This window comes from Polistes canadensis, unplaced genomic scaffold, assembly GCF_001313835.1.
Source record: "Polistes canadensis isolate GaletaPanama2010 unplaced genomic scaffold, ASM131383v1 scaffold_357, whole genome shotgun sequence".
In the NCBI taxonomy this organism is placed as follows: Eukaryota; Metazoa; Arthropoda; class Insecta; order Hymenoptera; family Vespidae; genus Polistes; species Polistes canadensis.
In genome coordinates this window covers 19,496-33,757 of record NW_014569904.1, presented here as the reverse complement: position 1 = coordinate 33,757, position 14,262 = coordinate 19,496, and the positions used below count along the sequence as shown (strand labels likewise).

General features: G+C 36.3%; 1 protein-coding gene across 3 annotated transcripts in view; it reads right to left on the bottom strand.

The window, feature by feature from the left end:
* LOC106791948 (serine/threonine-protein kinase tricorner) overlaps positions 1-14,262 on the bottom strand; it is a 52,399-nt gene that overhangs the window by 35,588 nt on the left and 2,549 nt on the right. For 2 of the 3 annotated variants that reach the window (XM_014757984.1, XM_014757985.1), the window contains one exon: positions 11,827-11,960. In XM_014757984.1, the coding sequence (XP_014613470.1) occupies positions 11,827-11,960 (134 nt within the window). Of the gene's footprint in view, positions 1-524; positions 2,036-11,826; positions 11,961-14,262 lie in introns of those variants that run through there. The other variant, XM_014757980.1, reaches the window with a different exon arrangement.

The following is a 14,262-nucleotide window of genomic DNA, read 5'->3' as shown; positions in this document are numbered from 1 at the left end:
AGATGTACTAGGATTATCAGCACGCGTATTATATAAAAGTTTATTTTATTATTGGGGCTACCTTTTAATGGGCCATAATTTTACATAAAAAAGAAAATAAAAAGAAATGAAAAGAGATAATAAGATGATAGAGATAATAGGAGTATTTATAAAATCAAAGAGCGTTAGAAAACAATAATTAAAGTCTAATTGTAACTAATGACAGAGGATAGAAGAGAAGAAGAAGCCTGGTTTTACACAACTAATTGTAAGTAAGATCATTTTCTTTCCACCATTCTCTAAATGACGTTCCTCGCTTCTCGTAATAATATATCTGTGTGACAATACGTGTAGACTCGTTAAAAACTCGATATGAAAGAAGAATATGAAAGAAGAATATGAAAGAAGAATATGAAGAATTTAAACGATCGTAGATTTACTTGGAAATTATATCGATGAATATTTGTCAAAGAAGCTAAATAAATGGTAAGATCGAAAACACGATCAATTCGACACGATTTCATGATAAATTCCTTGTTTTATACCTGACTTTCCCATCGGTGGTTGACCGAGTCTACTGAACCACCTGAGGAATCTTCTCGCAGTGGTAGCCGCAGGTGGTCTGCATCCTTCCAATATAACAACGCCGCTGCTGCTATTGTTGTTATTATTATTATTGTGATTGTTGTTGTTATTATTATTATGATTGTTGTTATTGTTATTATGATTGTTGTTGTTATTATTGTTGTTATTAGGAGAAGATCGATCAGGCGTTCTACTATAGGGCGACATCCATGCGGTGGCGGTGGTTGTGTTTGCGGTAGTTGTGTTTGCGATGGTTGTTGTGTTGCTGGCACTTGCGTAGCTTTCAATGCTGCCACCCTTAATTGTTACGAACGAGCTTGGAATTGGGTTTGGAATTTTCGGAGGGTGGCCCACCCAATCCTCCGAGGCGACAGGCATTTGTTTCGTCTTCTCGTCGGACGAGTCGAAGACGAATCCGCAAAATAGAAAAGTCATTCAAACGATTACAATAATATATCTCTTTCCAAATGATGTTTATTTTTATTCAAAGTTGTCTTATTTTCACGGATCGACCACCAATTATTCGATACCAATTAATCCGCACTTTGTCTTCTTATTGGATCATTCAGAAGAGCATAATATACACACATTTAACACACACACGCGCGGTCTCACATGTAAGACACAATAGAGCGCAGCACACTATGTAAAAAACACGCTAGCGAATACTAAATAAATATGCACAGAGCGTTCTGGAAACTCGTCCAGCTAGCTTCTCTTTTTCTTTCTTTCTCTCATGAAGAAAAAAAAGGAAATCGTATGACGAGGCTCTCTGGCAAAGTTATCGCGGTGGAACGTTCTTTCTTACGTAAGCAGCGACAGATACAAGTAGCGCGTCTTTCATCGAACGATCTCTAAACTCAACACAAGGTAAACAACGCTTTCTTACTCTTTCGGGAAAATTACATAAAAGTGAACAAAATCTCCAGTTAACGATGATTCACGAGTGACTCAGATATTTTCTATCTCTCTTCTTCTTCTTCTTCTTCTTCTTCTTCTTCTTCTTCTTCTTTATTATTATTATTTTGATATAGTCAAAAGAGACGATTGAAAACGGGAAGAGGAAGGAAAGAATTCAAACGTCTTTCGTACACTACTTGTTGAATTTTGCTTAAGCTGCAAAAGATTCTAAGAAAACTCGACACGCCTGGTGTGTGTATCGTCTAGTAACGATAACGAGATAAAGGATCTTTCTTCTTCGTTTATCTTTTTCCCTTTCTCTTGGTGCTTTCGATCGAAGTGGACTGGTTATTTGGCCGACGGCCACGAATACCCCTCTCCCTCCTCTTTTTCTCTCTCTTTTGGCTTCTTATGCACGCGAGTACGAATGTTGTACTTAGGAATGTGCTTTAACGTATATGCTAGGAGAGATCGTTCGTCCAAGAGAAATCGATCGAACCCCGAGCTTATTATTTGGTAAGTTTCAAGGTACTTCGTTTACATATACAACATGCATACGCATATATATATATATATATATATATATATATATATATATATGTGTTCTTTGTGTCTCTTTCTTTCCCAACGATACACTTTACTTCTTATTACGTTAACGGTGAATTCGTCCGATGTCTGTGCTCTTAACGGTATAACTCGGCTCGAAAAGACGCGCGATTTCGAAAGGTTCTCTCGCGTAATTCCTCTTCATAACAGAACCAAACGCTTCCTTCACTTTATACGCGTAATCGATGGCGAGTCGACGGCGAGTCGATGGTGAGGGAAAACAAATAAATGAAATTAATGAATGAAATTCTGAGAAAATAAGGATTTTTTCGCTATCCTCTCCTCCTCCTCCTCCTCCTCCTCCTCCACCCTCTCCGCCACTCTCTATCTCTCTCTCTCTAATTTGAAATGTCTTCCGTTTAACCCATGTCGAGTAAGGAAGATGGACGAATAAAGAAATGTGGAATGTTCAAGTTAGGAGACTCCTTGAATGAGGAAAAGCACCGAAAGGACGAGGATGAGGAGGAAAAGCGAGTAAGACTATTGTTCCCTCGAGAAGGAAAAAGAAGCCACTGAACGACTCGGAAGATGAGGAGGACGAAGACGACGGCAATCATAACCGCACGCTCGGCAAGCTCGCGATAGACTCGCAAGATTCTCCCACCGAGGGTGCTCCCACCTCCCACCGAGGGTGCTCCCACCAAGGGTGCTCCCATCGCCACTCACCTTTTCCTTTTCCCCCCACTACCTTTCTTTCTATTTCTCCCATACTCGCTTAGCCACGCACACACTTTTCTCTCGCATCTCCCACTAACTCTTTTCTTTCCCCCTTCTTCTCTCGCTTCTTTATGGAGGAAAAGAGAGAGAGGATGACGACGTGACTCTTCGCAATTTGACGACGACGACGACGCGCGTAGGCGGCCAACTCTCTCTCTCTCTCTCTCTCTCTTTGTATATTGAACCGAGAGAGAAGTGTCTCTTTGTGCGCAACCGGCTGACGAACAATGATACCAACTACCTTGATTACCTGCTTGCAACTACCGGTGTGAGGCAACCTTTTGAGTCTCGACCAATAAGGACGAACGAATTTATTAACTTTCGTTAATAAACTTCCGCAATTTTGTCTATCCTTCTTTCTTCTTTATACTCATTTTCCTTTTCCGTTGAAAGTTGTTTATTTGGCCATTACGGAAATAAAACAAGAACAGCGTGTACGCGCTGCGATAAACGTCTATGCAGAGACTTCCAAAATGTTAATATAAAAAACCTAGTTCTCGTATATCCAAATATCCTTGCGTATCTATACAGTTAGGCTATGTAAAGGTATCTATCTATGTGTGTGCGCGCGCGCGTTCTTTAAACTGCAAATTCTATTCGCGTGATTGGCGAATTTCCAACAGGTCAGGAAAACTATGTCGACCGGCGCTTGAGTTTTCCGTTCATTTGCTTCTCCTCCACCCCTGTACCCGCTAACCCTTCCGAGATGCTAATTACGGTAAGCCAATTACAAGCGCATCCTCGGCTCGTCGATTGGAAGCGCAAGTGGGTAATGGTGTAATCAGAACGAACTCGAGAGAGAGAGAGAGAGAGAGAGAGAGAGAGAGAGATCCAATCTCTTTATTATTTATATTTTTTCTTCTTTAATTCTTATATATGTCATAGCCGGAAATCTGCCATTGCTAGTAATTCCTCGGCATTCTCATCAATGCAAAGAGCATTTCGATGAAGTCGGAAACAGAAGAATTCTTACAGTTGTTCCTAAACATTGAACATAATACTTTGATATTCTATAGAATATCTTTTCTATAGATGCATAAATACTTAGTATTAGATATGTTATACGATAAAGCTCCCTCTTGTTGTTACATTTAAAATCCTATTATCGCGGAAGATTTTAATCTCCTTGACTAATATTCCAAGCCGTTATAACTCATTGAGGGCTGCACAATTTCCGCTCAAAAATTGCTCGAAATTGCGCGAAATTGCACGAAATTGGGTACTCTACGTATAATTTCTCATCGATCAACTTTTAAATACTGAAAAAATTAATTTTATAATTTGTGTTTGATAATATAAATAATTGTAATGAAATCTAAATCATAAAGTGAATTAGTTAAATCTTTAGAAAAAGTGCTGAGAGAAATGATCTCTTAGGGAAAAATCCAACATTACTTATTGGCCAACCACCCAATAGAAATTCGATATTGTAATCGAAGGAAGTGTCGTTAAACTCGATATATGTACATGTTTCTCTTTATTGTTAATCGAGAGAAAGAAGAAAAAAAAGGAAAAAAGCTTATCAAGACGTAGCCTCCCGCATGCGTTTTCCGTTCTCTGGTTGGAAGGCAGGCAGGCAGGCAGGCAGGCAGGCAAACAACGCTTCTATTCTCGTAATTTACAACCTTATCTCGTATTTAAGGCGACCATGCGCGACCACGACCACCGACGAAAGTGTTAAAGCCTCCAAACCACAACCACGTGCACGGACACTATTCATTTTCTTTTGTCTTTTACATGTGCGCGCGCAAGCAAGTATACACGCTAATTCAACAATGAAACGTTCGGAAAAAGTACAATGAAAAAATAAGTAAATTCCACTTTTGTCATCGTTTAATTTTGAAATATTTGATCGGTTAATTATTAACTTGTTTGTTGGACCAAAACATGTCAAACTTATGTGTGGCAATCAACTTTGAATAAAGTTCTTTGATCTTTTCGATCGTTACGCATTGTCTTTCGACGATAAAAAAAAGTTTATCGATAAGGAGAAAGATTAATCAAAATATCAATAATTATCAGTTATAAAGATATCATTTTCACATTGGTAGAAAGATAACGCGTTTGATATCGAGAAAGAAAATGTTACTAAATAATTGTCAAATGACAATAAATAAATGTTACGGTAGGAATTTGATAAAAACAAAAGTTTCAATTGGAAAATCGTTCAAAGTATAAAATAGAACAAAAACGATCTTAGAATATACTTTGTAAGATACTTTAATAGAAAAAGATAAAGAAAGACGATAAGATTCGTAAAAGCTTTTTAAGTAGTACAACATATTCCTAAAAAGTAACTAACACTAAAACATATGTATGTACACTTCCTGATAAAAACTTGTTGTCATAGTTAACGCATATATAAGAAATCCTCATTCAGCTATCATTTTTTTTTCTTACATTATGTACTATACTAAATATTACATACGCGCGCCGGTAGTTAATGGCACAAATTAATTTCATGTCATTTGTAATATCAAATAAATCATAAAATTCATTTTCCAATTTGTTGACTTATCCATTGTCATAATTATCAACGCTATTTATATTTACAAAAAGAAAAATAAGTTGAAGAATGTAAAGAGTAAGGATTTGTTGAAAAAATAGTGTCGCATCCGGTCGAGTTCGGCGAGAAATGTTTACCAATTATCTTTTTACCCCCTGAGGTAGACCACCTGAACCGACAGATAAAGCAAGTATTGTTTGCAATTAGCAGGCGTTATCCTCTCAGCTTCTAGATATCTTCGTCTTCTCTCTTATGTACGCATATATACATAGATATATAGAGATATGTGTAGGTGTAACGAGATTACACGAAACGTTGGCCGACCTAAACTGTCGAGCAGCAAACTCTCGATGACGATAGTTCCTTTGTATATGAAGCGCATCCTGATGCTGCCTCATCGAATGTGTATCTCTGACACATACTCTTTGACTTACGCGTGCATTTACTTAATCGTATACATACAGGCAACTGACATTATATACGTAATCCTACATGTACCGCGCGATGACTTCTTCTTCTTCTTCTTCAATTTAAGTTTTCAATCTGAAGCGTATCGCGGTGTCCTAATAAAGTACCGTCAAACAAACCAGCCGCCTTATTCTCCCCCATTTTCTCTGTTACTTCAAATCGTTGGAACATTCTAACTCGTCCAACAATATCTAAAGAGTTACGTTGGAAATATATTATTGATCAGTTAATCTATACAGAACGAAATAATTTGTTTAAGTTGCATGCATGCACGCAATTAAATTACGAGTATATTCGTCAAAGGTCAAGAGTCTAATTAACGTCATATGTTTCATCTTCTCTTCTTATCGATAAGAATAAAGTAATGTTATTCTCCGAAGACTGTTTGAAAACGTAAACGTTTACGGATCCTAATCATCGCAGCATGCATAATAGGTCGAGTGACATCATTGAATTTGAAGAAAATCATCTAATCCTACGTGTCCAACGATAAACGTCTATCGAAACGCGATACGCCTTATTAAAGATCAATTTCTTCCCTTATTACTTTTTTTTTTTTTTACCTTATTTTACTTATTTTCAAGCAGCGTCACGCGTACCAGACGGAAATATTTTGACGAGAGATTTACAAGATTTACGTTTCTAGCCGATTTTAATACTAATCATTCAAATAGTTACAAAGTAATGTATGTTTATTATAAGCAAAAAGATAACTAGTAGGAAACTTTCTTGTAGCGTAAAAGTATCTCAGGAATGGTTCGATCTCTCGCGTGCATTGACCGACCGTCGAAAGCGAAAAATGATATGAAGCGAAACAGTCTTCGTAATTAATTACTGCGTGTGAATATTCAATTAAGGATACGCGCTATCTTTTCCAGCTATTTGATTCCAAGTAAGAAACTTTTGACTCGTCTACAAAGAAAAATATAATTAAACGCGAACCAATTGATTTTTCATTGATTCAACGTATTCCAATGAGCCACTTTTTCCGATAACTTGAAATGGTCTTGAAATGGTCTTCAAATGGTCTTCAAATGGTCTTCAAATGGGCTTTAAATGGTCTTTAAATGGCGCCATACGCGTATTCTATCATTTGTACCAATATTTCATATTTTTGGCGAATCGAAAAAATGAAATGACCACTTTCACTAGAATCAATATTCACAGTCATACACTCACACATCAAGATCTTGTGGCGATGGCCACAAGTTAAGGAAACGCGTTTCTTATAAGAGAGACAAGCAAAGTCTCTGTATGCGCATTAAAAGCCGGTAATGATCGAGTTCGTCGATGACGAGATGTCTTGAATGTCTTATTAGACGTTTGCTTGGGTGCTCTTTTCGAGCAAGAAATAATATTCATATCACATTTATATTACATTACCCAATACTCTTGTTTAGTCTTAACCATTGAGCAATGATTTAATATGCGATAAGGCGATAACGTCACCTGAAAGCTCTTTTTTTCTCTTACTTTAATATCGAACCATACGATGAATCATGTTGCACGCAAAGCTGCAACTCCGAAGGGTACGTAGACGCTTTTACCGTTGCATAATGCATGCAAAATTAGCTTGGAAATAGAATGCGTATTTCACGCATCGGGCGAACGATGATCGATACGATGCGAAAAGCTGCTTGCTTCTTGCCAAACAAATCATATAGTGACGAATTTCATGACTTTTCCAAGTCGAAAATGTTGCGTTTGAAGAAAAACAAAGTGGGGATTTAAAATCGGTAATTACGACAAGTAATATGACGTCGTGTTAACGACTAATTGTAAGTAATTAACGCACGCTCGCTCGCACGTTAGTTTCTCTTCGTTCACGGTGGATGCTTTCAAAGATCGACTAACGAAACGGAAAAGACAATGAAATTGTCGAAATTGAACGATTGAATCTATCAAATCTCTAACGTCTCGGCAGATTATAAAGGTTAAAACAATAAAAGATAAGTAGAAAGATAATGTAAATCCGTTTTCTCTCTGAAACATCCTCTAATTGCAAGTAAATTCAAACTCACGCTCGAGGAGGCAACGAACGACTTTCGACGGATGTTTCAAATATACTTGATTACTTACTTTACTTGCTTACTTATGAACGTCGAATTCGTTAACAAAATTATACATTTATTATCTAGAAGCTTTTTTTTTTCTAATAAAAAAACTTAATTATTAAAATATGCATATACATTGAAAACAATCAATATTTTCTAATTGTTATACATAGAAACGATTTACATAGAATACGATTATTCTACATTATTTGATATAAATGATAGGAAAATTATTTTCTACAATCATTTGATTTGAATAATAGGTATCTCTTGTGGAGAGATGCAAATACTCTTTTCTTCTTTGTTTTTCCATTTTTCGTTACTTAACATGAAAATTGTGCAATTTGAAAAGTTTGCATTAGAAACTAAATTAGCAAAAAATGAATGAAATAATAATTTCTCGAAATGAAATATCTGTATCGTATACGAGAGAAGGAAAGTTGACCTTCGTGAACGTCGATGATCATCGGGATATACACTTGACCCAGAAGGTCTCTACCTAAAAGAAAGGGTGGTTTGGCTCGAAGACGATTTTACGCGAGCTACCACCCTATTTGACAGGGGATGAAAAATGGAGGGGGATTGAACTGTTGGCAAGGTTTCAAGGCGCAGTCCTAGCTAACTAAAATACTGCAGTGTTCCCTTATCCATCCGTCCATAGATCCCACACAAAGGGGGAGAGTTAAAATATTACAAGCTTTTGGCAGCAAACAAACAACCATTTATTAATCCCTTTTTCTAACTATTTTTCAAAAGAGTAAAACACATAGGAAAAAAGTAAAACGAATAAAGGCTATGTACTAACAGCAGCACCACCACCATCACCACCAGCAAAGCAGCAACGAGTGTTTCCGCGATCTAGGAAAATCATTAGAATGGTTAGACGAGTACGTTGAAGCCGGATTTCCACTCTGATAACGTTAACGCGTTGCCTCGTCGTCTAACCGAAGCAACAATGACCGCCGGCATAACAAAACCAAGTAACAACTGCCCTATACATCTTATAGCAATTTTCTTGAAACATGGCGCGGATCAGTTGGATAAGCTTCGTTGAATTTCACCTAAACATCACCTTAACCCATCAGCTTTGATAAGTATAGCAAATATGTTAAACCTTTGTCTAATCGTATAGGGGGGGCGTCGAAGTAAAATATCATATATCCTACTGTAGAGTAGGTTCCTTGGGTAATATCCAATGGAGTGAATCGTCCAGAGCGGAAATTTCTGTTTAAATTTGATTTCACGTCAAATTGACTTTCGTACTTCTTACAACGTCATTTATTGACACAACTACCGCGTCAGATAATAAGAAACTTGTGGACGCGATTTCAAATGAAAAGAAGAAAAAATACCGAGTCGATATTAATCTCTTTGTTCTTTATTATTGTAAGAGTAACGACGCTTGTAGAGTCCTGTCGCTTCCTCGGAGAAAGCAGAAAGGAAGTTTTGCGGAAAGATTGACTTCGTCGACCTAGATTCGAATCGCTTCCTACCTATGCAAATAAGCTGATACATGTATTAACAATTGTAATATCATCGTACAATCGTTGTTGCATTCCTTCCTCTTTTTTTTTTTTATTCCTTTCCGCTCCGTGTACCAACGACGTACTTCATCTTCTTCCAAGATGCCACTAGACAGATAGTCTCGGGTCAAGAGAAAAAAAGAGACTATGTAGTTTTTTCTTTTCCGCGGTTCGTACCCCGTCATTCACGTTCGCGATACGCAAGAAAAAAAAGGAATAAAGAGAAGATGCAAGTGTGCATACGTATTTTATATACCAGTATACTACACTGGATGGTATTAGGTACTAATCGGTATTAGACGTGATTAGAATCGAGAAACAGTTTCGAATGACGATTACAAACTCGAGATGAATTAACGTTGATTGCACATAAGCTTTTGTGTGATTTTATACCACAAACGTTGAAATATTCAACATTAGAAACTAACAGAAATTACCTACATATCTAATAGGATATTGCCCATCCTCGTTTCTAATTTGATTACGTATAAAACAATAATAGGTGTATATACATAATACATAGTACTGTATACACACCTATGCAATATACAGTATGTAGATGTAACGCGCGTGTAGTAATCTAGAATAGATACAATAAGATCGTAAATTTAATGGGCTATAGATCTAAGAATGATAAAATATTGAAAGTAGGAAGAAATTTGAATGACGTATTACTTGGAAAGATGCGTATAACTTCTATATAAGATGAGATCGTTTCCTCGAAACGTTCTCGTACGTTCTTTGTACGCCATATTTGTTGGCGTACTGGCAAACTGGCACATCGACGGAACAATAGAACCGAGAAAACGTTAATCCGAAGGTTCATCGAGCGTAGTAGTATGTAGGTTCGCATCTCGAGTGAAAGTGTCTCACTTACATTTATACAACATTTTTTATTCGTCCTAACATTGATAGATCTCATTTTAATTATCATAGTATAGATAACGACGAGAGGATACGAAGAAAAATAAATTAAAAGAGCTTCGATTCTTATAAAGTGTCGCACGTATTAAATCTCTTTCATATTTCATGTTAGCGTGCTTTTTCTTCCATCATTATAATTATCATAATGCAACGAGGAAGGATAAGAAGAAAGAGGAAAAACAAAAGAAAACTGAAGGACTTGTAACCTTATTAAGTCGATTTACGCAAGAATCGAATGTTTCTTGTGTTCTACGTTAGGAGAACACCTCAAAATACTATGGTTAAACGTAAATGGCAATGCATGGAACACAACGCGTGTCCTAGAAACTTCCTTTTCTAATTGTAAGTTTTATTAATTGAGGCTTCCTTAGAAGTAGTATCGACAATTTCTTCGGGTATTATTTCGTAAGAAAATCTTAACACATATATATATATATTTAAATAATCTAATATTAATAAATAAATATTTCTCTCTACGAATATAATTATTTATACAAAAAAAAAAATGAATAAACTATCGAATGATTAGGCTTTCGATCTAGGCTTTTCCCAATGTTTTTATTTCTTATCCGATGTGTAAAATAGTTTGATAAATAGATAAAAAGATCTACGAAGAACCTTTGAATATTTTCTTCAAACTCGCGTAAACTAAAAGCTGAAACGCAATTTAAAGTTGCCAACAAAACCGGACAACCTTCGTGAAACCTTAAATCCATCAAAAATGCGATAGTGATTTTTCAAGAAGAGATTTTTTCTAGCACAACGCGCTTCAAACATACAAATATAATAGAATAGAACTATAAGATATTTAATATTATATAAGACTTGGTACACTCGATCGTAGCCCGTTACCTATCGCGATTATAATCTAACGCGAAATCTCGCGCGATATCCTTCCAAATGTTTCACTTTCCAAGTTTCTACTTTTCACGATATTTTTCTTATTGCGAGACTTTACACACGTTCTCCTTCGTCACTTTTTCTTTTTTTCAGACGGCAAAATCCAGACTAGCAAATCCCTAGATTTGTATGGTCTTGCAATCTGAGAAACAAAAATTAGCTTAGAAAAAGATAGTAAAATTGTAAAATTTTCGATTCCAAAATTTGGTACTCTCTCTCTCTCTCTCTTTGGATTCAACCCATAATTTATTTCTTAGAATAATTCTTCTTTGGTTCAAATTGACGAAATGCTCGGTATTAATGAAACTCATAAATTCATTCGTATAATTTGAACACACACACACACACACACACACACGAAAAATCGCATTATTCCAACCAATTTAAAGCGAATCGCGCAAACATTTCTTTGAATAATCCTTCTATTATCGACTGAACAAACTGTTAAGAATTTATACAACGCATAAATTGATTTCTGAAATTCTTGCAACCTGAAATCAAAAGAAAAAAGAATAAAAAAGGCAACATTATTAAATCTACAGAAATTACTGCACATATTTTCTGCTATTCGTTGTGTACTCTTAATTGTAACAAAAGAAAAAAAAAGATAAAGATTATTTTCTATTTGGTACTTCTATTGTTTGTTAAAAAAAGAAACACTTACCTTCTTGGCTGGGATTATTAGTGTTCGAATTGGGATGAGAACTCAAGGAAGACGGTGTGTCGTCCTCAGCGACGCCCATCGTCGTTGCTACTGTTTGCTGATGATGCGTTTCCACCTCCGTCGCCTCTTCGCACCTAAACAAACAAAATCCGATTGAAAATTGAAATGACTTAAAAATGACTTAAACAATGAATTGCATTGCATAGCTTCGAAATTAGTTGAAACTCGAATTTGTAAATGTAAATTATGAGAAAATCGGTCGCATGTGTTCGATTGGCCCTTTAATAACGCGAACGCATCGCGAACGCATCGCAAACGCATAACGGCATTCGTCTGGCACCGGTGCTGCTATTTATCGCGATCTCTCTGGATCCAGAGACTGAATCTTCTATCCGGTCAGTTAACATTCGCGTATATGTTCCTCCTATCGTCGCGATAATTGTGCATTCGTATGCGTTCGCGTGGGCGCAACTTTATACATCGTATTTACTTTATACCACAAACTTTGACGAGGAAAAGTAAGGAAAGTGAAGAAAAGGAACAGATGGAACAGGATGAACTGGTGGTGGTGTCAGTGGTTGTGGAGGTGGACACGAGTGCTTGCTGCACTCGACGAAATAGAGAAGAAGAAGAAAAAGACGAGTACTCCGAGAGTCTGTAACGGTATGTTGACCTCTCTCTGGATATGCCGGCTCTTTGCTATACATACGACACATATATATTACATCCCGTGTAAACGAAATGCTATTGCTGTGTCGCGCGACTCTCATCAAATTGTATTGTTCGAATGAAAGATATAGGGCCAAAAAAAGGATTGGCAAAAATTAACTTTCAAACTATATTGTATTAATGAACCTATTTTTGTTTAGGTACATTTGATCGTTTATGTACTTCCATCTAATTAAATAACAACTCAACCTTTTCCGCAAATACTCAAAATCAATTCGACAAATTGAAACGTTTCGTTCTTGAAATTTCGCAAATCATAACAAATTTCGCAAATCATAACAAATTTCGCCTGTCTTACGAACGTTCATCGTTCGTAGACGTTCTCGTCTACCGAGAAACGTCACATTTCACAGACATATGAAGACAAAATAAAAAGGAATTAGTATTAATTATAAAAAGTGCTACACACCCAGGGATATTTTTTTATTTTAACTTTTTCCGAGCAATCCGAGGGAAAATAAGAGAAAACTTACGTAACTCGTTAATTAATTAAAGAAAAAAAAACCTTCTTATTAGATGGTTATTTAAAACACGTGCTATGTTAAAACGTCACGCCTGATCGTTAGTATCTAATACCGGTAGACAATTAATTTGCATCGCGTATAATTAATTGAACGTGACGATCTGACGAAATTACAATATCAAATCGAAACAAAAATGAATAGAGTAAAGAATAGACAAAGTATAAAATCGTGTTCGAAAGACTCGGATCTTGTTTTCGAGAATTCACAAAACTCGTGAGTCAATCTTTTAACCTTGCTCGTGTATTCGTACGTTTTAAATATAGCCGATGAGAACAATAAAAATGCATCTTACGAATCTCTCTCTTCTCGGACGCGCTTCTCGGACGCGCTTCTCGGACGCGCTTCTCGCACGCGGTTATTTTCGTATCAACGTGCGGGAGAAGTAAAATACAAAAGCAAAGCTACGTATTCCAGAAACATCGCGTTTCGATTTATCAACGTCGACATCGTATCGACGCGTGCAAAAATAGGCTTCTCCCGGGAGGGCACGAAATAAAGAAAGAGAGAGAGAGAGAGAGAGAGAGAGAGAGAGAGAGAGAGAGAGAGAGAAAAGATACGACCCATGAAAATAATGAAAGTCAGAGTTACGTGCGATTCTTATCCTCCCCTTTTATATGTATATTTCTCATACCCTAAAAAAAGATCTTCCATCATAAAGAACACACATGTGCTTATAACCATCTAATGATATACTAAAAACATTAGAAAACAATTTCATATATTTCTCTCTTTCTCTCTCTCTCTTTACTTTATTCTTTTTTTATTTAAATGAAAATATTCATTTAACGATCAAATCGTTTTCTAATCAAAATGTAAGTTTTACCAATAAATATCTTCGGATATATCGGAGACCGGATTGCGAATTCTTTTTGGTCGAATCTAGAGAAAGTAGCCCGGAAACTAGCATATAAGTAAATATTTCAATACGTAAGACTATCAGAAAAAATTGGTGGACTTTAAACATAAATATAGTTTAAACCGGTATAAATAGTTCGGATACCGCCGTGTAACTCAAAAAAAAATGTTCAAATATTGCTCTTATTTATAGAAAGTAGAAATAGTAGTTAAACCACTTGTTTTAGATAATCTCGAAATCTCGAATAGACGAGCATTCCTCGATGAAAATGTGTTTGTTAATTTTGGAATGATTCTTTCGGTTTGTTAGTTGATTTGTTGGCCTATG